Source organism: Phalaenopsis equestris, unplaced genomic scaffold (genome assembly GCF_001263595.1).
Source record: "Phalaenopsis equestris unplaced genomic scaffold, ASM126359v1 Scaffold000224, whole genome shotgun sequence".
Taxonomy (NCBI): Eukaryota; Viridiplantae; Streptophyta; class Magnoliopsida; order Asparagales; family Orchidaceae; genus Phalaenopsis; species Phalaenopsis equestris.
Genome location: NW_018164666.1, coordinates 2,575,337 through 2,601,363, shown reverse-complemented (window position 1 = coordinate 2,601,363; position 26,027 = coordinate 2,575,337). Strand labels below are relative to the sequence as shown.

Below are 26,027 nucleotides of genomic sequence, written 5' to 3'. Positions count from 1 at the left end.
ACGTGGTCGGCTCGTTTATATATCAAACACAATAAAAAATAAATGTGTTCGCTCATTTGTTTAGTAGACAAATCGAACATAAACTATTTAATAAGTCGAACACGGGCCGTTTTGCCGATCCTACTCTCCATCTCCACTATTCCCATTCAAAGAATCTCCCCAATTAGTTAACAAATTAAACGGAATCCCCCATCCTTAAAAGATTCAACAATAATAGGCAATTTTTCTTATTGACTATTTGAAGGCGTCCGGCAAAATCCGCCGAAGCTTCACCTCAGCCACAAGAAATAAACGCCCGCAAAGCGAAAATAACTACCCCTACCACCAATCTCCCGCCATTACAGCCATTTCCAAGCTATGCCCAAACCTCTATAAAGCCATTGTCTTCCCTTTCCTTCCGCTTTAGACTCCAACTGCCCCCCACATTCCTTCACATTCTTCCATGACGGCCTGACGCCGCCGCGCATTAAGCCGTCCGTGCCAGCCCACCGAAGTTCATCGCCATCTTCTTCCTCCATTCAACCTCAAAAACTAATAAAAATGGAGTCTTTGGAAGACATCAAGAACGAGGCGGTGGATCTCGAGAGCATACCTATTGAGGAAGTCTTCTCCCAGCTCAAATGCTCCACCGCTGGTCTCACCACCGCCGACGGTGAACTGCGGCTTCAGCTCTTCGGTCCCAACAAGCTTGAGGAAAAAAAGGAGAGCAAGTTGCTCAAGTTCCTCGGCTTCATGTGGAATCCCCTGTCATGGGTCATGGAGATCGCTGCTTTGATGGCCATCGTACTAGCCAATGGAGGCGGAAAGCCGCCGGACTGGCAGGACTTCGTCGGCATCGTAGTTCTGCTCTTCATCAATTCCACCATCAGCTTCATTGAGGAGAATAATGCTGGTAAAGAAATATTTAATCAACAGGTAATTCATGCTCCATTTTGATTGAATTATGCATCAACAGGTAACGCTGCGGCCGCGCTGATGGCCGGACTCGCGCCAAAAACCAAAGTCCTCCGTGACGGCCGGTGGACGGAGCAGGACGCCGCCATTCTTGTTCCCGGTGACATCATCAGCATCAAGCTCGGGGATATCATCCCCGCCGACGCCCGTCTTCTTGAAGGTGATCCGCTTAAGATAGACCAATCGGCCCTCACAGGCGAATCTCTTCCCGTCAACAAGCACCCCGGGGACGAAGTTTTCTCCGGCTCCACCTGCAAACAGGGCGAGATCGAAGCCATTGTGATCGCCACCGGCGTCCACACCTTCTTTGGCAAGGCGGCTCACCTCGTCGACAACACAAACAACGTCGGCCATTTTCAAAAGGTTCTCACCGCAATTGGTAACTTCTGCATCTGTTCCATCGCCATTGGCATGCTTGTAGAGATCGTCGTCATGTACCCTGTCCAGAGCCGGCGGTACCGTGATGGCATCGACAATCTCCTTGTTCTGCTCATCGGCGGCATCCCCATCGCCATGCCCACTGTACTTTCAGTTACCATGGCGATCGGATCCCACCGTTTATCGCAGCAAGGTGCCATCACCAAGCGTATGACCGCCATTGAAGAAATGGCCGGCATGGACGTGCTCTGCTCAGATAAAACTGGCACCTTGACGCTCAACAAGCTCACCGTCGACCGCAGTCTGATCGAAATTTATACCAAAGATATCGATAAAGACGACCTCTTACTGTACGCCGCGCGTGCATCCCGTGTCGAGAACCAGGACGCCATTGACGCCTGCATCGTCGGCATGCTCGCCGACCCTAAAGAGGCACGCGCCAGGATAAAGGAAGTTCATTTCTTACCATTCAACCCTGTCGAGAAACGCACCGCCATTACCTATATCGACGAACAGGGGAAATGGCATCGGGCTAGTAAAGGCGCGCCGGAGCAGATAATCCAGCTCTGTGGCCTTAAAGAGGATGCAATAAAAAAGGTGCACGCTTTAATCGACAGATTTGCAGATCGCGGCCTGAGATCCCTCGGCGTAGCTCGTCAGCAGATTCCTGAAATGACGAAGGAGAGCGCCGGCGGGCCATGGGAGTTCCTCGGCCTCCTCCCTCTCTTCGACCCACCGCGGCACGACAGTGCGGAAACCATTCGCCGGGCGCTCAACCTCGGCGTCAACGTGAAGATGATCACCGGCGACCAGCTCGCGATCGGAAAAGAGACCGGAAGGCGACTCGGGATGGGGACCAACATGTACCCTTCATCAACCCTACTCGACGAGAAATCAACAGAGGTAACCGGACTCCCAATCGACGAACTCATTGAAAAAGCCGACGGCTTCGCCGGAGTTTTCCCGGAGCACAAATACGAAATCGTGCGGCGACTTCAAGAACGAAAACACATTTGCGGCATGACCGGTGACGGAGTTAACGACGCGCCGGCGCTGAAGAAGGCGGACATCGGTATCGCGGTGGCGGACGCCACCGATGCGGCGAGAAGCGCATCCGACATTGTATTAACAGAGCCTGGATTGAGCGTCATCATCAGCGCAGTGCTGACAAGCCGCGCCATTTTCCAGAGAATGAAGAACTACACCATCTACGCGGTGTCGATCACCATTCGTATCGTCCTCGGATTCATGCTCATTGCTTTAATCTGGCGTTTCGATTTCTCCCCTTTCATGATTCTCATCATCGCCATCCTCAATGATGGAACCATCATGACCATCTCGAAGGATCGCGTGAAGCCATCCCCTGTTCCGGATTCATGGAAGCTGAAGGAAATTTTTGCGACTGGTGTCATCCTCGGCGCGTACATGGCAGTCATCACCGTCATCTTCTTCTACCTCGCCCACGACACCGACTTTTTCACCGTCAGTATTACTCTTTACCCTCGACAGCAGTAATTCATCAAAACAACTTATCACCTACATTTCAAATCTTGTTGCAGAAGAAATTCGGGGTTCATCCGATCAAAGAAAACCCCAACCAGCTTACCGCGGCGCTTTACCTGCAAGTGAGCATAATAAGCCAAGCGCTCATCTTTGTAACAAGATCGAGGAGCTGGTCATTCGTCGAACGCCCAGGAATGCTGCTCGTGACTGCATTCCTTGCAGCGCAGCTGGTTGCGACATTGATCGCAGTGTGCGCTTCCTGGGAGTTCGCCAGAATTGATGGAATCGGTTGGGGATGGGCGGGCGTCATTTGGATATTCAGCTTCATCACCTACCTCCCTCTGGACGTGCTCAAGTTCATCACCCGCTACGCTTTAAGCGGCAAGGCGTGGGATAATCTGTTGCAGAACAAGACCGCGTTTACGAGCAAGAAGGATTACGGGATAGGAGAGCGCGAGGCGCTGTGGGCTGCGGCGCAACGCACGCTTCATGGGCTGCAGCCAGCGGAGGCCTGCGGGCTTTTCCATGACCGCGAGCTCTCCGAGATCGCAGAGCAGGCTAAGCGCCGCGCGGAGGTAGCGAGGTAAGTACAAAATCTTTTAAGTCGCACGCAAACTGTTCGATGAAACGTCTGACAGAGTATATTCACCGTTTTTACAGGCTGAGAGAGGTGCTGACGTTGAAGGGACACGTGGAGTCGGTGGTGAGGCTTAAGGGTTTGGACATCGACACGATCCAGCAGCATTATACCGTTTGAGGACAAATAATGAGGAGAGAGAGAGAGAGAGAGAGAGAGAGAGATGAGATTGAAAGTTATATGGTTGGGGGCTCATTTTATGCAAAAAAAAATGAGGATTTTATTTTGATATTCTCATTTATTTTATTTTCATTTATTTTGAAAGTGTAAATAAAATGCTATTTTTTGTTTTTTTTAAGAGGTATTTGTTTAAAAAATATAATGATTTATACTATAATTAATTCATAATAATAATAATAATAATTTAGTTGATGTTTATTTTTTTTATACGTTCAAGAAATAGAATGAGCTCTTATTCAACTTTATAATGTTTATTATTACTCTCTTTAACATTACAAAATTTTGTGAAGGCAATAAATTATTCCAACATGCAACCAAAGATTGGAACTTATTTTGGCTATAAAACCAAACTATATTTTTATGATACTAAATTCTATGCTATTTCTGAATAATTCTCATGAAAGGTAAAAATTTATTACAAAATTAACAATTTTCATTATGAGAGTAAATCTTTGTAAATAAATTATCATCAGATAATTTGAAAAAAAATTTTACACGTGTGGTGTGTATTTTAGGCATGACCCTCTACAAGAAGAGCGACCTAATATACTACAATGCACAACAAAATATTAAGCATGCAAGCAAACCAAAAACAAAAAAAATTGATTCCTCGCGAGGGCAACCAAACCAGCAAAGAACTATAGCCAGAACATTAAAAAAGACTATATAACATCCTAGTCATTAGCCTAACACATCTTCTAACATATTGTCCTAACATAAAATCTAAGTGAGTGCAGGATTATGTCAAAAGGCTAATGTATTTTTTGATGAGGTCGCCGTCACCGGCCCAATCTTAAGGATCCAAGGATTATAAGAGGTGCCACTAGATGCATTTTTTAAAAAGCTTTTGAAAGATTAACCTCATGTCTAGTCTAAGCTAAATATGCAAGTAACTTAAAAATAGATTTTGAAAATATGAGGCATATAAGTAATAAAAATATAGATTTTTATACTCTCTAAAATAGTTTCTAAGAAATAGAAAGCCTAAGTGGCACCTATAAGATCCATTGGAACCTTAACACAACACACATGTGGTAATAACAACATGGTAGCTAGTATTGCCCCATTGAGACATCCCCGTGGGCAATACTTGCTACGCCGTCGTGACCAGCAATAGGTCACTTAGCTAACGAGCTAAATTCTTCATTGACACAATCAAAGAAATGCACAATGATCAAAAGATGGCAAACATTCGTCACTACCGTACAATGCATATACTAGTGACAAATGCGCCATAAGTGACGAATGATGCATGCAAACCATACAAGATAAGTGAAAAAATGATTGTGCCATGAAGGCAGTGACTTGGGAGAGTAGATGTGCCATGGAGGTAATGACCCGGAGGGTGGGCTTGCAATGGAAGTAGTGACGTGGAGGGTGGGTATGCCGTTGAGGCAGCGGCCCAGAGGGTTAAGAGTGACGTGGAGGCAGTGACCCGGAGGGTTAAGTGTGAAGTGGAGGCATTGACCTCATGGGAGGGTGTGCCATGGATGCAGTGACCTGCAGGGACGCCTATGACAAGCCGTAGCGGTGCCATAAGGAGTGAAATGTTTTAACTCTCGTTGGAGGGAATTACACAACGGATTGGCTTGGTGGTGAGTCATGCATTCACATGATGTGAAGTGTGAGGAATATCTTTAATTGGTTCAATCTTCCTAAATTTTAAAATTTGTGATGTTTTAATAAACAAAAGATGGAAGTTGAATTTTTTTATCGATACTCCTGTTATTTTTATTAATGAAATTGAGCACTTTCTTATATCTCAGTTCTTTCTTGTCTTTAGAGAAATGAGAACAAATATTATCATTAACTTGTTTATCATTACTTATTTGAATCATTCCTTAAGAGTTGACTGGTTTAAACTTGTTGTTCAAAGGATACACTATTAAAATTGATTTTTTGTTTGGAAAATCATTCATGAAGGTCTTAATCTTCGTGGAATTAATATTCATAATACATGTGCTCTTTGTTCAAATAACATCGAGGACCATGACCATCTTTTCTTTGAATGTCCTATTCACATTATCTCCTTAATAAATGTGTTCATTTTGTTAATTTTTCATAGCTCCTTTTAACTTCTTTTAAGTTTGTATCGCTCTAATTATATTTCTTCTAAACTTCAAAGAAGATTCCACTCTCTCTTTTTTTTTTTTTTTTTTTTTTTGGCAAATTACTGCTTATTACATTTAAAATGAAAAGAATATTAGAATCTTTGAAAATAAATCTAATTCTATTGATTATTCACAATATTCATTGGATGATCATTTTTAAAAGTAGGAATTGGAAATTTAAATGGAATATGCACCTAGTACTATTATTGAATTTTATGGCATTGTAGATAGCTTCTAGCATTTTTCTTTTTATTAGGATTCCTTTTTTGATTTCTATCTTTTGGTGGATATTGAATGTTTGTCACTGTTACTTAATTGGTCTATAATAGCTTTTCTGCTTTTGTTTTTCTTCTTTGCAGTTATTGTATCTTGATCTTTTTTTATTGCTAAGATTTGGTATCGAGCGTTGTTGAATTTCTGTCGTTTTAAAATTCAACCAATTTTAGAATATGTTTTATATTCTAAACTTAGGATGGAATTTTAAAATTCTTCTCTATGGCAGTTGGTTCTCCCTTCTCTTAAGGTTACTTCATTGGGTTCGAGTCTCCTGTTTTGTGGACTTTTTATGAGCAATCTTTTGGAGATGTTGGCGTTCACTTATCTTATGACTGCTTTCAGTTGATGGATCTTTTGCTCTTCATGTTCCCGTTTCTACGGTTGTTGCTAGTTTTTGTTTTCAGTTTTTCTTGGATGACTTTATCAATTGATGATATTCATAATTAAGTTATTTTATCTTGATCTTTGCATTTTTCTGAGATTCAATATCGAGCATTGATGAATTCCAATCTATATTAAAATTCAACCAGTATCAAAATATGGTTTGTATTCTAAACTATATATGAAATTTTAATATTCTTATGAGGCAAGTTCTGAGTTCAATTTTTTTGTTTACTTCTTTTTACTTTTTTTATTTTGTTTATGTATGCTGTTTCATTTTCTCTTTACAGTTTTATTTGTCATCTCTTTGATTGTTGCTCTTTGTTTGGTCTGTTGCAACTGATTCTCTCCTCTTGTGATTTGATTAGCTTGCGGTCTAATGTTGATTCCTTGTGTTTTTCTCTCATGCTTTGTTGACTTCTACTGAGCCACCTTCTGAAGATTTTACTGTTCTCATCTTCTGGCTACTTTCAGTTGTTGGACACCTTGCTCCTCCTGTTCTTGTTTCTGCTGCTGCTGCTAGTTTTTTTATCTTAGTTTTTTTTTTATTGTATTTTTCATTTTTATGTTTCCTTTTTGTGAGTCGTTTTCTTTTTTAAGATTATAACTCATTATTTTTCTTGATAAAAGCTAGGTGCGACACTCACATTAGTTTCTAAGTTTTTTCATGGTGTTTTGTTCTGGTGCCATTTATTCAAAAAATTTTGACATAGAACATATGCTAACCTTGAGCAATGTTTGAAGTCACTACACACTCACCACGAAGCAATATCCCAACTGTATCATATTGAGTTTCTAATAAGACTTTCATCTTAAAGACATTCCATGACTTCGTCTTCTTTAGAAGGTAAGTTGTTAAGAATCAAGACTTATATGAAGATTGAGAGTCCATGAATTTTCAACATTATATTTAACATTTTAAGCTTAAACTTCAATTGATCTTATACGTTCAAATCAAGTTTTATTATAAAGCATTATAAAGAGTTATTCAATCTATAAACATTTTAAAAAAATATTATATAGTACTCAACCTCATACTAAATCTCCTAGCATCTTGATGATGCTTTATTTTTTACTTAACATTTATGGCAAGGACAATACATTCATTTCCACTACAATTTATCTCCAATGATATTACATCTAATACTGATACTTGGCACAACTGATATCAACAATATCAAGCCACATATCTGATTTATATGAAGAGGAAAATCAATTGTTATTTTAATAAAATTTTGGTGCTTTGCCATAAGAACTATGGGTTTTTATATAAGAAACTATGCAAGTATCCTATCATTTAAATTCTCCAAAAAATACAAATGTTTTCATTAACATAAACAGCTCTAAAATATCAAAGATTGCACCAGTATCAGGAAATGACACAACAATCTTCATCAACATCACAAACCTGTTTTCATGATCCAAATATGCAATGTCAGATCATGATAGAGTAAATGTAATCATTACTCTACAGACAAGGCCTTGATATACAGACAGCAAATTCTAACCATCTTAGTATTGGGTATATCCATAAATAATCAATTCATTGAAAAGAATAGTTAATATAAAACACCAATACGATTTATTTGCTTACTCTTTTGAAATAAATTGAGCATTCATTCATAAGAATTCTTAGGGCAATAATATTTTATTTAAGAGCAGTAGAGATTTAAGGATTTGGCACCGCAGAGTCCAGCCTCAGTCGGTTTAAGCGAACTGCCCCCAAAATAAATTCAGGAAGTTCATTTTCTTCCTTGGCCTGAAAAAAATAGCAGGTTTATAGATAAATATACATACTATCTTTTTGTTTGCCAAACAAAATTGAAAAGAAAATGGGGAAAAAAAAAAAAAAAAACTGAATAAGTTCAAACTAGAACATGTTTTTTTAAGGAACTTTATGTATAGGCCATGCAAGTCTTATATATTTATATATTTAGCACATAAACTTCCATATTTATATTTGTAACACTTTTGTGTCATAAAACTCTGCAGGTAAAGGTGTATTTTCCTTTTAAAAAGTGATATCGGCATTTTGATATTATATTAAAGATGTGAGCACTGCTGTGCATGTAAATATGAAAGATTAGGAGTTATATATGTAAATACATAAGAATTGTGAGATATTTATGTAAATGCCCCTTGAGTTAAGCTTGTATTTCACAGAATTGTAGTTACCAATAGGAATCAACATTACAGCCCTAATTAGTGCTAAAAATTATCACGGTGGCAACTTGCATCTTACTAACAGAGAATCAAATAAGCTTAAAATTTGTCTGACATTGTTTGGATCCAACAACGTTACAGGAGCAACTTTGTTCAACACTAATAAAATGTTTTAGCTTGTCTAATTGTAACACAATGCGTGATAATTGTTTTTAATGTTATTCCTTAATATTCAGCTAATGGTCACTACAGCAGTACATGGCACAATCATCATCCTTAATAGCATTATCACAATTGTTAGAATTTTTTGTTCAAGTAATTAATTATCAAATTTAAATAATATACATAGATTCATATATAGGATAAAATCAAAAGTTTTTCAAACAGTTTATTATTTGGAAAATTTACAAGCATACCACTCAATTCTTATGTAATTTGCATATCCACCACCTAAACTTCAATTTTTACGAATATGCCATCTTACCTATGTATATAAAAAGGCCTATTTCACTTTTTAAGAGTTTATAAAGTGGTACTTTTGTTATGATTGTAAAAAGCAACGTTTAGGTGTTAGATATGTATATACAAAAGAATTGGGTGGTATGTATTTAAATGACCCTTATTATTTTTGATAATTTTAGGTCAAAATTTAAACCTAATCAGATTTGAAACCATCTCAAAATGTTTTTTATATATTGCATTGATTGGCATGCTGCTGGGAAATTTTGTTTAAGATTGTTGGCTGTCAGGCTTTGATTGAGTGTGCTTTTGGGGTCTTCAAAAGAAGTGATTGTTGTTGAAATAAAAACAGAGGGAGAGTATTCATTAAAGAGAGTAAAAAAGATAGTAATGGCTTAACAGAAAAAGATTTAAAAAGTGAGGGAGCGGGGGAAGAGATCAGGTAGCAACATCTTTATACAAGCAAAAAATGGTGCCAAAAATTCTATAACGACTTTATACATGTTTGGGAATGTACCCTTTTGAGGAACTTTTAAGTGGCCAACTTTTTGTATTAATTAAATATTTTTCACACATTTTCTCTCTAGTATTATTCCCAGTTTTGTTTGGCATGAGAGATTCACCTTCTTTCTTCTAATAAATTTGGGTGTCCTTAAATTTAAGGGAAATTATTTACTCGTATCCCATTAACATAGGTCAGTTTTGGCTGAACTACAAAAATCTCGGCATCTCACCACACAAATCTTTTATATCACATCAAAAATATCACAAACTTTAACAAGGTGAATTCCACCTTTTCATGCATATGTAAGGTGGTATGTATGTAAAAATAGATGTTTACGTGTTAGATATGTAAATAAATAGGAATTGAGTGGTATGTATGTAAATCTTCCAAAATAAGGCACTCTACAGTGAGTTACAAAGCAGCAAACCTCGATTAGAATTGCTAGATCAACAACAATGCCAGTGACATATCCAAGAACTAAACCCATGATATGTCTGGCGACTGATGAAGAGCCAATGTCGACGTCTATCTGCAAGATCAAAACTGATTCAGTGTCCATAGAGAACAAACCATTAGACGAGCGACAAGCTCTTAGCAAAGTATGAATTACATCTCATTAAAATTCTCAGTGCATGAGGATTTTTTAACCTAAATGTTAACCATTAAGCAAGCATTTAGCTGTGGCATAAAAGCACGTTTTTAACTTAGAAAATTATGGAAGCCAACAAGGCATGATAATAATAAAGAGGCATTCAAATACATAGCACACAATTCTTATATATTTACATACCTTACAGATAGAATTTCATATTTACACACATAGAACTCAAATCTTTAATATCACATAAAAAAAGGCACTACCAACACTTTAAAGGTGAATTAAACATTCTCTTGCATAGATTTAAAGCACCAAAGCACTATATATGTCAATATGAAAGTTTAGGTGTGAGATATGTAAATACATAAGAATTGAGTGATATGTATGCAAATTTCCCACATAAATAATAACAAACAGAAATGGCATCATATAAAGCATTTGGAAAAGCAGAAAGGCAGCAGAATATGGAGAGCTTACCTCTAGAAAGTTATCCTCGCGAAGGTATCTGCATGTGACTGCCTTCCCTAGAAGACAGGCCTTAGTGCCGACTGCACGTTTAACCATCCAATACCCCTAGCAGTTCGTCAAGTATTATATAAGTGCAGGCTCCTGGGATACTTTGGTAATACTCAATTTTTATAAGGAACAAATGCAAAAATATTCCAAATAAATTATATACCTAAAATTTAAAATTTTCAAAAAATTATCAAAAATCAATTCGTTTATATTTTACCATTCAAAAAGATTGTTTTAATATATATATATATATATAGAGAGAGAGAGAGAGAGAGAGAGAGAGAACTACATGCTAATTCTCAAATATGAAGTAGTTATAAAATTAATTTTGATTTTGATAATTTTTTTAAGGTTTTATTTTAGTTTTACTGTTGTAGCATTAAGTGGATTTTTCATCTTTTCAATTTACAAGAACATGCATTAGTTAGGATTTATGCAATGGCTAAGATTAAATAAGAAATAAAGCATGTAGATCTATAATTACTTAACTATATTTATAAGTTTATATGTTACAATCTTTAACATTCAATCATTCCATCCCGAACCCTTCGTTTAGCTGTAACAGAGGACTGGGAAGTGCAGGTAGAAGGAAATCAGTAAAAGAAGAAGAAAAAAGGCAGAAATAAGAGAAGAACAAGAACAGAAGATGAGGAAAAGAAAGAAGAAGAGGAGAGGAGAATAAAAGAAGAAGAGGAAGGAAAGAGAAAAGGGTAAGAAATTTAGTTTTCTAATTCAAATTTTGAATTTTGATGTTTCCCTCACAAATTGATTTCACATAAAAGTGATAGGTTTATAGGCTTGCATGAGAAGTAACATGGAGATTGTTTACAAAAGAAGAATTTTCAGGATATTCATCTCGAAGAGGTAAATCGTCAAAGTGGAAAAGTTATACAAATTCTAATACAAAAGGTAAATTTTCTTGAACTTTTTGAATGGCAATAGTGTAAAATATTAATATTATTATTATTCATGAATAAATGACTAAAAAAAAATTGGTTGATATAAGCTCAAAATTAAATACAGCCTGATTATATTAATATTTTTGTTAATAGTCATACTTTTAAATGAAGACATCCAGTCAGCATATATTTAGCAAATTTACATACATTGTTCTTCAACATGTTCTAAATTAATTCACATGTTTATTTAAATGTTCAATGATGCAAAAATATTGAGCTTAAGAAATATCATGATATGAGGGATAAATTGCTAATGCTATGTTAATGATATCTTTACAATTTGGGCGACAAAGATGAGTGCATAAATAAATATAATAACTTTTACAGATAAAGCGAGAAAGATGAGCCCTATATGACTAAGAGGCATGTATCAATAAAAAGATAAAGGAAAACTCATATTAATGTAAAGTGTTCGTCAAATTAATATGATTATGACACCTATTTCCATTCTATATTAAGTACTGATTGAATTAAAAGAGAGAAAAAAAAATATATGAAAAATTAAACTAGTATGATATCAATCGTGCATATGTCAATATAATATTATAAATGATAACCTCATCTTAAAATATTTTTTCATGAAAATATTTATTTATTATAAGACCAGTTGTTTAGCTGATTTTCTTTTACAATGATAAAAAAGATTTAGATTAAAAAATGTTATTTTTTCTATGCTCTGGTTATTTTAATTATGCATTGTATTTATTTATCTTGATGAGGCACTCATTAGATTGTTATAATTATTTTTAAAGGAAAAAAAATGAAAAAGTTAAAGCTGGGCAGAATTAGTAAAATCATGTAATCATTTTTTGGTATGCAACCATCGTAAGATAAAGAAAGTTTGAGATTAAAAATCAAACTTTTTATTTTTTTATTTTTTTTTATATAACAATTTTGATATATTTTACATGCTTTGTAAATATATTTAAATGATATGTTTTGAATTACCTCCACTTAATCTGCATTGTTTTATTATTATTATTATTATTATTTTATTACCAATATTCAAAGGGGGTTACTTAATTGGCATTGTTTGATTAAATTGGAGTAATGTATTATGCGTTCCTCCAGGTGAATTTAGGCTATTGGATTTATCTCCTACTATATTCCGATGAGTAAGATACCAAAATGCCTGTTGAACGTATATTCAATTAGCTGAATCACACTTGCTTCTGTTACTTCTCATGTTGACTGATAAAGGATCGTTGTGGGGAGGGACACAATAAAGATATACAAACTGAATGGTTCCTTATGAAAGGTGCCTACCTCCACAATGCTTGGTATAAGTTTAAATCTTGAATCTCGAAACACATCACTTCCTTCAACAAATCTTCCCAATAGTGACTGTTTATTTATGGGTCTCTCAGCACCATAATACAGAACCAAACTGTAAAATGGCTTCGCAGGGATCTGCATTCAAAGAGCCATCATCTACAATTAGAGACAAAAAAAAAAAAAAAGACAACAACAATTAAAAAGAGGAATAAAACTAACAACAAGGATAGAAAGAAATACATGAAATAAAGGAGAGTAAGACATAATTCCTCCCGGATTGTTACTACAGAAGCAACAGGTTAAAAGTATGTCTTAAATCATCAGTAATTTTATAATCCCAACCAAGCTGGACAGAACAAATGCCACAAACATCCAATCATTTCATCCATTTGGAGAAAGGATTCTAATCATATTAAAGTTTTTGATTTGAAGTAAAAGTCAGTTGCAGTTACACCCTTTGCAACATGCCTAGACTCCAATCATACAGGACCATATATCATAATCTCAGAAATGGGTCGGCATGTGTTTAAATGAGGATTTTATAACACTCATAGTTAAGCACATGATTCAAAATCAGGTCAAAGTAACGAAGAAGTGTTATGCATAAACCTACTCTAAAGACTTTTGTATAACTGGTGGAAGAGAATTTTGAAAGGAAGGAATCATCTTAAATTGTTTTCTGGGAGACTTTCAGATGATTCAATAACATGCCATTTTGAGAAAAAAAAACTTCGTTGGGATCAAAAAATTGCATAACAAATAAAAGATGACAAACTGATTGACAATAGCCTGCATAAATAACGGGACCACCTGGGCACAACAAAAAAAGAATATTTCCAAGATAGTAATGCATAATCTAACAGAATGGGAGCCGAAGAGAGTAAAGTAGTAAATGAACAAGCAACTTATCTTAGATAGAGATTGAAAAGGAAAATTAATTCTTTTATTTTCGATGCAAAGACTGAACATGTTTTTTACAAGTCAGTCTCTGAGTTGGCAAAATAATTCTACTCCTATTTTAATTTGTCGAATTTGATAAACAAAGCAACAAGAGGAAACAAATACAGTAATCGAAATTAATCAACTAATTTGAGTTATACGTACCTCCAAGTTTATCACAAGAATGAATGGGAGCTTTTTTCCACCTTCTGACTGTTGAGGGGAAAAAAAAAAAAAAAACTTAAGAGTGACGAAATAAGTTAAATAAATAGAACAAAGAAATGAATAATATAAGTTCCTGGAATTGAGTTAAATCTTGATAAATGAACATAAGCCATCATTTTGGGAACAGCCGGAGTAACTTAAATAGAACAGGCTTCAGTCAACTATGCTAAAATTTCAAAACCACCAAGGGGAAATATGAACATCCAAATATTCTCAAAGCCCCCACATGATAAATAAATGGAATAAGGATTTCAGAGTAGGATCAATAGTTTGCCAAAATATAAATAAGGAGGAATTATACTCTTTGTTAGAGAGGTTCCATGTGCCCGGTTAACATGAGGCTCATAGATTTTTTTCTCTTTAGAGCAGTTCAATGAAACCGTATCCTAACCTGCATTAAGCTTCCTCTTAACACTCTTACTCCTACATCAATTTTGGCATTAAAATTTTTGGATTAGACAATGCATTCTCATGAAAGAAAGATGCTTTGAAAAGGCATATGAATGATTTGATGACGGCCGACAACTCCAAAAAAAGCAAACATAAATGGATTCAAAACTTCTTTCACTACACCTAATCAAGCCTAACATCTTAAATGCAGGAATATAAAACCTAAAACCTCAAAAAAAGGAAGTTCGGTACTAAAGATGGTCAATTAAAAAGAGGCATTTACTGTGAAAATAAAGAATCGTACATGATGCGGGGCTTGACTTAGTCCTCTCGGTCCAGCAGGAGGCTGGATGGGACAGATGTTTCAAAGGGCGTGAACCCCCGAGATATATATATATATATATATATACATATATATATTTATTTATTTATGCTGTTTGAGTATTTTAGGGCGCAGTTTTGTTCTTTTTAATTTTAGAGTTCCTACCGATAGGTGTCTCATCTCTTTTTGGGGCTGTATCTGAGGACAGGTGTAGATCCGACTATATCCTGCTCTAAGGTGGTGGTTATCCCGTCAGTCTCACGCCATACTCCTTCTCTGCTGCCTTCCTGCGCCTTCCCTCACTGCTGCCCAACCTTCTTGCACCTTCACTACTGTTACGAAGACCATTCAACATCCTCCCTACCGCCGCCAAGCCCCTCTTGCTTCTTCCATGCTACCGCCTTGCCTTCCCATACCTTCCCCCGCTGCCACCCAACCTTCTTGCACCTTCCCTATTGCCGCCAAGCCCTGCCTACGACCGTCCTGCTGTCGCTAGGACTTGCCAGCGCCCTCCCTACTTCCGCCAAGCCTAGCCAACACGTCCCTGCTGCCACCAAGCCCCTCTCGCACCTTCCCTACAGCCGCATCCTCCTAGCCCTCCACTTGTGAGAAAATATTACATTGGAAGTACATACCATACAAATTCCAATAATACAACGCCCTTTCTAAAGTGGTGGGGCTGAGTTTTTGCGAATTAAAAAAAAATATGAAAAAAACAAATTTTCACGCGACCCGGCTTTAAGACTGCCCGGTGATATTCCAGTAGTATTTTTGTAGTCTTATGATGGTATTTTGGTGATATTCTTGTGATATTTTTGTAATATTCTGACAGTATTTTGTTGATATTATGGTGGTATTATGATGATATTCTAGTGATCTTCTGGTGGTATTCTTATAGTATTCTTGTAGTATTCTGAGATATTTTGTTGATATTCTGGTTATATTTTTGTGATATTCTTGTGGTATTATGATAGTATTTTGGTGGTATTATGATGATATTTTGAGTGTTCTTGCAATTTTTTGGTGGTATTTTTTTAGTATTCTAGTGATATTATGATAATATTAAGGTAATATTATGATGATATTCTAGTGATATTATGATGATATTCTGGTGATATCATGATGAAATTTTGGTGATATTCTAGTGATGATTTGATGGTATTCTGCTGATATACCAGAATATTACTAGAATATCACCAAAATATTATTATAATAACACCAGACTATCGCCCAAATATTACCATAATACCACCAAAATACTACAGTAATATCACCAAAATACAATAAGAATATCACTAGAATACAACAAGAATTCCACCAAAATATTCAAGAAAACCACAATAAAACCACAAGAATATCACAAAATACCACCAAAATATTACTAGAATATCACCAGAATACACCAAACGATTTTCGACCATAAACCAATATTTGTTCGTTAGTGTTCGACTCGTTTTGGCTCGAAATATATATATATATATATATATATATATATTTGTAATTTATCTAATCCCACTTTGCAAATCGCGTTGTACTATTGGAGTTCGCACAATACATACTCTGTACGCAATATTTTTTCTTTCTGTTATAGTCTCTCAAAATTTCCCAACGCTGTTGTCAGCATGAGTTCAACACTTTCGCCCTCGCCCTAAAGTCCTGTTTGTATTTGTGTCATTTTATTTCTAGTTTTATGAATTCCTGTTGTGTTTCTTTCTAAACTCTAACAATAATAATTGTATTTGGTTATTATCAGGTTACTTCGATATTATTTGATATCAGAGCTATGACATAACCAATCCTATCATAAGGTTTTCTAGCATCCATCCTCATCCTTCAATCAAAATTTTTCTTTCCAATCCTCAACCATCCCTTCTAAACCCAAACCCTAATCATACCACCACGGAGATATCTGTCAAAACTAACTTGGGGCAAGATACAGAGAGAGATCTATAGGATTCAACAGAGACTCACAGAGATTAATGATGGAACTCAGGTATAGATTACCTTTATTCGTGATCTGGAGAGTCGAAGGGGAGCATGAAGGAGGATTTGAATCCAACAGGGGAAACATTAGAGCGAGGAATACATGTCACGACGCTTTGGAATTCAGAACCAGAGAAGGCCAAAAGAGGAGCCCATATATGAAAGATATAGGGATTTGAACATCAAAATGGATCTACCAGAGTTTGATAGAGGTATGGATCTAGACGAGTTTATTGACTGACTACAGTTTGTTGAATCTTCAAATATAAGGAGGTGCTAGAAGATAAGCAAGTGAAATTAGCAAAAATCAGATTTCAAAAGCGCTCCTTTTTGTGGTAGAAAAATGTATAGAGACAGAAAAATAGAATGCAACAACAAGATTACCAAGTGGAAAAATTGAAGAAAGCGATGCAAAGAAAATGCATTCCACCTATTACCGCCAGGACATGTCTCCACCTACAGTAGAGAGACTTTCAGTGGAGGAGTTCTCAACACAGTTCAACCAGCTGCAGATGAACTGTGAGTTGTTCAAGCCAGAGTAACACACTATAACTCAATACTTGAGGGGTCTGAAGCTTGTTGTTAGCAATGTTGTGCAGTTACAAATATACTAGTCACTTGGGGATGTTCAAACTTTAGCACTGAAGGTGGAAAAATAACAAAAACAGAGGAGACAATAATCTTCATTTAGATAGTAGCCTTCAATTAGGCAGTCGACTACAATTGTCATGATCAATAAGGGCAATAAGACAGGATAGGGGAGTAACAAGACAAATCAGAGTGGAAATAAGTCGGAAAAGGATAGCTCTTCCAATACATTACCTGCAAAAATGTATTTCAACCGACACGACTATGAACACAACCTCCAAAGCTGTCCCACAAGCCGATTTGTCATATTCACAGATAGGGTCGTCATCGAGGAGGTGGAGGACGAGGAGTCAAAAACTTCATCTTCACGATGATCAAAGAGAGTTGTTAGCCATACAAAGAGTTCTGCAGTCAGAGTCGGAGCGAGATCAGTTATAGTTAAAGTACAATATCCTTCACACTAAGTGTACAGTAAAGGGCAATGTTTACGGTTTGATCATCAACAGTAGGAGTTGTGAAAATGTGGTGTTCACGCTGACGTTGAAGAAATTGGAATTGGCTACGTAGAAACATCCCGTCTTATTTCCTTTTTACATTGTTCAAGAAGGGAAACAAAATATGCATGGATCAACAATGTTTGGTTGAATTTTCAATTAAGGGCCAGTTGCAGGAGAAAGTGTGGTGCTATATGATTTCGATGAACGCATGACATATTCTATTGGGGAGGCTTTGGCAGTTCAACCGCAAGACTCAACATGATAGCTTCAAGAATACATACTCTTTAAAAAAGGATGAGAAATACATCGTATTGTTTCCTGCAAAGGATGTGAGAAGTGTAGGCGACACAGAGGAGGCGTTAGTCCCAAGAGCCACCTTCATGTAGTTAGTTCAGGATGCTCCAGTAGCACTGATATTAGTCCTATTAGAGGGAACTGAGGAGATTGAAATACCAACACCGCTACAACCACTACGACATGACTTTTAGGATGTGATGACCTACAGTCATCCAGAAGGATTGCCGCCACTGAGGGACATTCAACAAACCATAGATCTCATACTAAGATCAGTGTTGCTGAATCGGCCCGCTTATAGATTGAGACCCGCAAAGTGCGAGTTGAAGCTATAGGTACAGGGATCTCATCGCGAGAAGGTTGGTCAGAGAGAGTACGAGTCCGTGTGCCATCCCCACCCTAATGGTACCTAAGGACGGTTTGTGGTAGATGTGTATTGACAGTTGCCAACAAAGTCATCAACAAGATTGCAATCAAGTACTGATTTCTCATACCTCACTTAAAAATCTATTGGACCAGTTACACGGTGTTATCATCTTTTCCAAAATCGACTTACATAGTGCGTATCAATAGATCCGAATGAGGTCAGGAGACGAGTGAAAGATAGCTTTCAATACACAAGATGGTTTATGCAAGTGGACATTTATGCCCTTCAACTTATAAAAATCGCCCAGCACTTTTATAAGGTTGATGAATCAGGTATTCCAAGCTCAAATTGAGAAATTTGTGGTGGTATAGTTTGACAACATTCTGGTGTACAACCGATATGAGAAAGAACACTTACATCATTCGAGGACGGTGTTCAAGGTATTATGAGCAGAGAAATGATATGCTCATTCAAAAGAAGTGTCACTTCATGACAGACCAGGCAAACTTTTTGGTTATATCGTGTCTAGTGTAGGCATTCAGATGGATCCGTCAATAATTAAGGTCATTATGAGCTGGACCGCATCGCAGTTGTTCATTCCGACATCATTTTTTTTTTTGAATTTACTTAGTCTAAATCAGTTGTTAAACACATTTAAACCGGAGAATTCCCGTTAGCAATCGTAAGTTACCTCATCCAAGAGATTCTCGTAAATTCGAAAGAGATGAATTAAGGCGTTCACTAGATTTAAAAATATAATAATTTTTCAAAAAATGCATTTTGTTGTTCTGTAGATATGTAATGTAAGTAAGATATGCATGGTAAAATAAGAACATGACAACAAAGTATAGTACGACACTGCAGTTCTCGACCACAATCGAAGCGATTAACAAGTGGACCCTTATAGAATTTTATCAAAGCTTCTTTAATTTTTTCATGCATACAGAATTTACTTAGCAGTCAAAAGTAATGTTGTTGAGAATTAAATTTGTTCATAGTATCTGTGTGGATGTCCGAAGAAGTGTAGTACCCGTGCAAGTGTAGTAACTGTATAAGTGTTTGGCGAAGTAAAATGGTCCACAAGTCGCTCACTTTGATCGGGCCAGAACTATCGAAAACCTAAGAAAGTAAGAAGGCAACTTCGCATTAAGAGATGGTGAATAGTATCACCGATCCTGCTCTCCCCTCATTGAAGATCATCAAGGCAGGAGATACAATTTTATCTTCCTACCTTAGCACACAATAAGCACCGTCATCACTGCCCATTTAAACTCCAAACCATCCAACTTACAGTCCGCTCGATGACACCTATATTGCTAAGCTACGTACACTTAATACCTGAGTATAAGCGCAAAAATCAAACCATCAAGCAAGAAAGAGAAACCACAACAAAACAACGGGAATGGAAAAGAGACCGACCAGACTCCAAAAAATCGGCCAAGTAGAGTGGTAAAATAGTGTGTGGGTCGGCTCAAAAAGTGTTTAAATAGCAATCACGTGAAACCCAAAGCAATACGCAAAAAAGTTCCCCTAAAACTGCAGCTCCAAACAATGGGCAAAAGCCTTCAAACAACCATTACAAAAGTCCCCAAACAACCATTTCGAAGTATAAGGTATTGTTAAAAAAATTATACTGGGAGATATGACAACAAAGAAGTAGATGATTTGAAGAAAAAATTGAAGAAATAGATGAGTCAACTTACATCCGAAATAGAAAGGTTCTGTTGAGAAATTAGGACAAAGAAAAAACAAGAATCGACACAAATCTAGAAGAACACACAGATTTAACGAGGTTCTGCAAATATGTTTACGTCCTCGGGAGCAAAGCATCGACTTTCTTTCAACTCAAGAAAAATATTACAGAATACATGATAGAATAACCTACGGTTACAAACAGGCCTATATATAACCCTAGAGAACCATGAAGTACAATATATAATTCCCAAATTACCCTCGTACCGTACCGCGAAGCATTGCCCACGCACCCCCAACCCACATAATGAAACTCCCCCGATTGGACAGATTCTATCGCTCTGCTTCATTCGAGCATTTGTCCCTTATATGGTATATGAGCCATAGCTAACAAATCTCCACATTGACTGATATCCAGACCCCTAGGAGAAATACATCATGGAGTTTCTTACAAACTGAAGTGGGTTGGGCTACCATGTTGATTAGCAACTGCAAACATTCAACAAGTCCAAGCAATGCAAGAACTTATTGACAGTATTTGACTTGGTTAACATATCAACTGTTTTTTCATCAGTATGAACCTTCTGCAACAGTGCTCACCAGAAGCAATCAATTCTGTGATCTTGTGATACCTAACATCAATATGCTTGGTTCTTGCATGGTACACCTGGTTCTTAGCCAAATAAATGACACTCTGACTGTCACAATGAAACTAAACTCCACATTGCTCAACACCCAGTTCCTTAACTAGCCCATGAAGCCATAAGACTTCATTTGCAGCTCCAGCTATTGCCATGTACTTAGTTTCAGTTGTAGATAATGTCACAATAGACTGAATTGTTGATTTCCAACATATAGGCCCTCCACTAAGAGTAAACATACCAATTGTAGACCTTCTGTCATCCAAATCAACTGCATAGTCTGAATCAACGTACCCCACAACTGAAGGATCATTCTGCTGACTGCCAAAAATAATTCTATGTTTTACAGTACCCTTCAAATACCTGAAAATCCACTTAACTGCTTCCCAATGTCGCCTTTCAGGTTTAAACATGTATTTGCAAATTTGACTAACAACATGAGTCAAATCAGAACAAGTACATACAATTGCATATATCAAAAAGCCAACTGCACTGACATATGGAACCTTTGCCATGTCTTTGATTTTTGTATGTCTTAGGACACTGTGAAAGTTTAAAATGATTTGTTAATGGAGTGCTCACAGACTTTGCTTTGCTAATCTCAAACTTGTCCAACACTTTCTCAACATAATCCGTTGAGATAAACATAATCTTCTTGAGACTCTATCTCGATGAATCTCCATTCCAAAAATCTTCTTTGTAAGACCCAATTCCTTCATGTCAAATTCCTGACTCACTAAAACTTTCAAACCACGGACATCATTCATATTCTTTACAGCAATCAGTATATCATCAATATACTACAGTAACAGTAACAGAAAAATAATAGAACGATCATCAAGACTCTTCACATAAACACAATAATCATACTCACATTGTTTGTAGCCAATCTGAATAATGTAAGAGTCAAACCGCTTATACCATTTCTTCAATCTGCAAACCAGATGCTCCTGTCCAGGTTGAGTGAACCCTTCTGGCTGCTCCATGTAAATCTAATCCTCCAAATCACCATACAAAACAATTTTAACATCCATCTGCTCCAAATACAAATCCCAAATAGCTACTAATGCAAGTACTGCTTTGATTGAAGTATATTTGACCACAGGAGAAAAGATTTCATCATAATTTATCCCATTCTGCTGCGAAAATCCTTTTGCTAACAGTCGAGCCTTGAACTTTTTTTCTACTTTTTCTGATATTATAGGTTTCCTTTTATACAACCATTTGCACCCAATAACCTTCTTTCCCTTAGGAAGCTGAACTAGCTCCCCATGTGCAATTTTTCTGCAAAGACTCCATCTCTTCAACCATTGCACACATCAATTTCTCTTTCTCCTAGATAGCGATAACTCCTTGAAAAGTGGCTGGATCATTGCTGCTGATAAGAAGTGCACAAGAGACTAAATCTTCATAACTCAATCTGCTAGGAAACCTTATATTGATGCGTCTCTCCATATCTCTGACAAGAGTGTGATTCTGCAATTCAACTGTATTAGAATCACCAGGTGTTTGTTCTAAACTTTCAACTGTCTCAGTTATTAGTCGATGTTGTTCTAGATCCATCTGCACTGTAACTGAACTGGAATTGTTCCCTTGCATCTTGTCCTGATTCTACTGCAACATGAACTGCTCATCAAAATTGATCTCTGCTGATAACCATCTTTTTTGCAATATGATCCGAAAACTTGTATCCTTTTACACTTTTCTTTTAGCCCAGAAAAATACACTTCTTGGATTTTGAATCAAGTTTTGATCTTTCATATATATGCACATAAACAGGACAATCAAAAATTCGTAAATAATCGAAATTAACAGAATTACCTGTCCATACCTCTTCTGCAAAATTGCCACCCAATGATGCCCGAGGAGATCTATTACTGAGATAACATGTCATATTTATGGCCTATGCCCAGAAACTCTTAGGACGCCCTGCATCCAGTCTCAAGCATCTTGCCCTTTTAGTTAAAAACATGTTCATCATTTCTGCCACACCATTATGTTGTGGTGTCTTGCACACTGAAAAATGTTTCTGAATCTCATGCTCATCACAGAACTTCTGAAACTGTGAATCTGTGTACACTGTGTCTTTATCAGATCTCAAATATTTAATCTTTCTGTCAGTTTGGTTCTCCACCTCAGCTTTTCACAACTTGAATTTAGAGAAAACTTCAGATTTCTGTTTCAAGAAATACACTCAAACTTTCCTGGAAAAAATATCAATAAATGTAATAAAATACTGAGATCCTCACAATGATGATTCCCTGGAAGGACCCCATACATCATTATGCATATAATCAAGAATCCCTTCAATTTTGTGTTTTCCAGTCATAAAACTAACTATAATCTGTTTTTCAAGAACACAAAACTTACAAAGATCGAACTTGCAGCTTTTAACACCATGCAACAAGTTTCTTCTATACAATTTTGTCATCCTACGTTCACTAAGATGACCCAGACGCATATGTCATAAATTTTTACTATCATCATCTGACTCCACAAAATGAAATCTACCTACAACTGTACTCCCTAACAGTTTGTAGATATTACTTGCAATTAACTTTCTTTTCATCATAGTTAGTACACCTTTAACAATTCTAATGATTTCACTATCCTCATCTGTTTTAAGAATAAAACCATTTCTATATAAAGTGCCCATGAAAATCAAATTCTTCTTCAGATTTGGAATATGTCTGACATCACATAAATGTTCTAACAGTGTCATCATACATCTGAATTCTGACTTCACCAATACCAACAATATTGCAATATCTATCATCACCTAGATGAACTGAGTCAGAATTAGTTAACATATATGAAGTAAACCACTCTATGTTAGATGTTATGTGATAATAATACCCTGAATCAATAATCCATGCATCCATGAACTGAATTAATTAAATAAAAAACATATCACTATCAATGCAATCTGAATTGTCACTCTGTACCATATTTACAAACTTCGATGATGCATCACCTTTCTCTCCAGCCTGCTTCTTGAACTTTGGACAATTCCTCTTCCTATGACTTGACTCCTTGCACTTGTAGCAATGAATCGTTCTTTCGTCTTTAGACTTTGATTTGAAATTTCACCTTCAAGAACTTTCCTTCTCTTTCTTACTTCCACGATCTTGATTACCCTTAACATATAAACTGTCGCTATGAGAGCTTTCCCCTGCATTCTGCTTCCGTTGGTTGTGAGCCAACAATGCTGTAGTAATCTTATCAACTTTGATAGTTTCTTTCTCATATGTCAGAGTAGTCACCAGATGTTCATAAGAAGAAGACAATGAACACAATAAAATCATTGCTCGGTATTCATCCTCAATACTCACATCAAGTCATGATAAATCTATGATTATTTGATTGAAGTCATTCACATACTACGCCAGATTAGAACCTTCTAGCAGCTCATACCGCTTTTGCTTCAGATACAATTTATTCATCAGAGATTTAGACAAACTGAGTTTTCAATTTCTTCAACACCTCTCCTGAAAATTTCAAATTCATCACGTGATACATAACCTCATCTGTCAGACATAAATGTATGGTTGCTACCGTTCGTTGTTGCAATTCTTCCAAATCTTCATCATCCATGGCATCTAATTTCGTTGCCCGCAAAGCCTTCAAGATTCACAGTTGTGCCAACAAATCTTTTACCCTTGTTTGCCACAATCTAAAGTTACCAGTTTCATTGAACTTCACCACCTCGAATTTTGGACTAGAAATTTCCATATGAAATTACTCATGCCACGAACTGTGGCGATTTGCGACTCACAGAAGACGACCTCCCGAAAGTCTACTGCCGCCAATCGCACGACAGAGAGGTTCGACTCCCTTTGCTATTGCGAAGAAGCCCTGTAGCAGACTTGCACCAAATGCCTCCTCTGCCGCGATTTGCCTGCTGCTCAAAGAATCCTCAGCAAGCCCGGACTCTTCGTCTGGTCCAAAACTATCGCGAACCCTTGAATTCGCCGAAGCCAAACCTCCTCTGTCGTGCGAAGCTCTCCTGCTCGCCGAATCTGTTGCGATTCGACTGGTTGCGTCGCCGAACACGGTCATGAGTCCCTCGGCTGGTCACGATCCTCTACTAGCAAACTTCATTTGGGTCACGGAAGAACCCCAATGCCGCGATTTGTGAACTACTTGTCTTCATCTGCCGAATTGCCTATTTTGAACCCTAGCCAAAGATCTCTTTTTCTTGCGCCAAAATTTTCTACCCTAGAACCTCGCTCTGATACCACTTGTTGAGAAATTAGGGCGAAGAAGAAACAAGAATCAACACAAATCCAGAAGAACACACAGAGATTTAACGAGGTTCGACAAAGATGTCTACGTCCTCGGGAGCAGAGCGCGGACTTTCTTTCAACTCAAGAAAAATGTTACAAAATACATGATATAATAACCTAGGAATACAAACAAGAATATATATAAACCTAGAGAAAACCCTGTAGTACAATATGTAATTCCCAAATTACCTCTATATCGTACCGCGTGGCATTGCCCTCGCACCCCCAACCCACATAGCAAAACTCCGTCAATTGGACAAGTTCTTTCGCTTCGTTCCAGCATCTGTCCCTTATATGGTATATGAGTCATACCTAATAGGTTCTCCATGATAGTAATAAGGGTTTTCTCCATAGATGACAGGTTTTCTTCCATGTAAAACCAATTCGAGAGTTTTAAGGAGATAATAAGGAAGCTTATTTAGATACAATCCAAAACCCTGACCAAGGGATGACCGAAGATTTCGTGGCCAAATCAAAAGGGAAGGAGATCGAACGAGAGGAAAACGAGAAGGAAAGCATGCCGCATCAAGAACCCCCTCATAGGGCTCCGATTGAGAGTGGATAAGAGATTTCTGATGGAGGCGTTGGGCTGAAATATAGAGAAGAGGTTATGTAAGAAGTATGAAAGAGCATGGAAAAGAAAGGAGAGAAGCAGCGAGGGGATAAGACTATGATCAAAGGAGAGAGTTTTACCTCAATAAATGGGGGAAACAACAACGGGAGAAAAAATTGAGGTGGAGATGCTGGGGTTGGGAAGTTGAAGATGGCCATCTTCGAAGGGAAAAATGTGCATGGGTGGGTGTATCGAGTGAGACGATACTTCATGGAGAATGACCTACAAAGTAAGGAGAAAGTAATGGCGGCAAGGTTATATTTAGAGGGGAAAGCCCTAGCCTGATACATTGGAG

At 37.1% G+C, this 26,027-nt stretch overlaps 2 protein-coding genes across 3 annotated transcripts in view; one reads left to right on the top strand and one right to left on the bottom strand.

Moving 5' to 3' along the window:
* Positions 1-384: 384 nt before the first annotated feature.
* LOC110023320 (ATPase 9, plasma membrane-type-like) lies at positions 385-3,635 on the top strand. Its single transcript, XM_020722665.1, has 4 exons — positions 385-892; positions 956-2,814; positions 2,892-3,418; positions 3,496-3,635. The coding sequence occupies exons 1-4, from the start codon at positions 541-543 to the stop codon at positions 3,590-3,592; spliced, it is 2,835 nt and encodes a 944-aa protein (XP_020578324.1). The 5' UTR covers positions 385-540; the 3' UTR covers positions 3,593-3,635.
* A 4,106-nt stretch (positions 3,636-7,741) lies between these two features.
* Positions 7,742-26,027, bottom strand: part of LOC110023340 (protein ENHANCED DISEASE RESISTANCE 2) — a 132,981-nt gene continuing 114,695 nt past the window's right edge. For both annotated transcript variants that reach the window (XM_020722701.1, XM_020722702.1), the window contains 5 exons: positions 14,000-14,047; positions 12,887-13,030; positions 10,623-10,718; positions 9,975-10,076; positions 7,742-8,179 (listed from right to left, as the gene is read on the bottom strand). In XM_020722701.1, the coding sequence (XP_020578360.1) occupies positions 8,090-8,179; positions 9,975-10,076; positions 10,623-10,718; positions 12,887-13,030; positions 14,000-14,047 (480 nt within the window). In that variant the 3' untranslated portion in view covers positions 7,742-8,089. The remainder of the gene's footprint in view (positions 8,180-9,974; positions 10,077-10,622; positions 10,719-12,886; positions 13,031-13,999; positions 14,048-26,027) is intronic.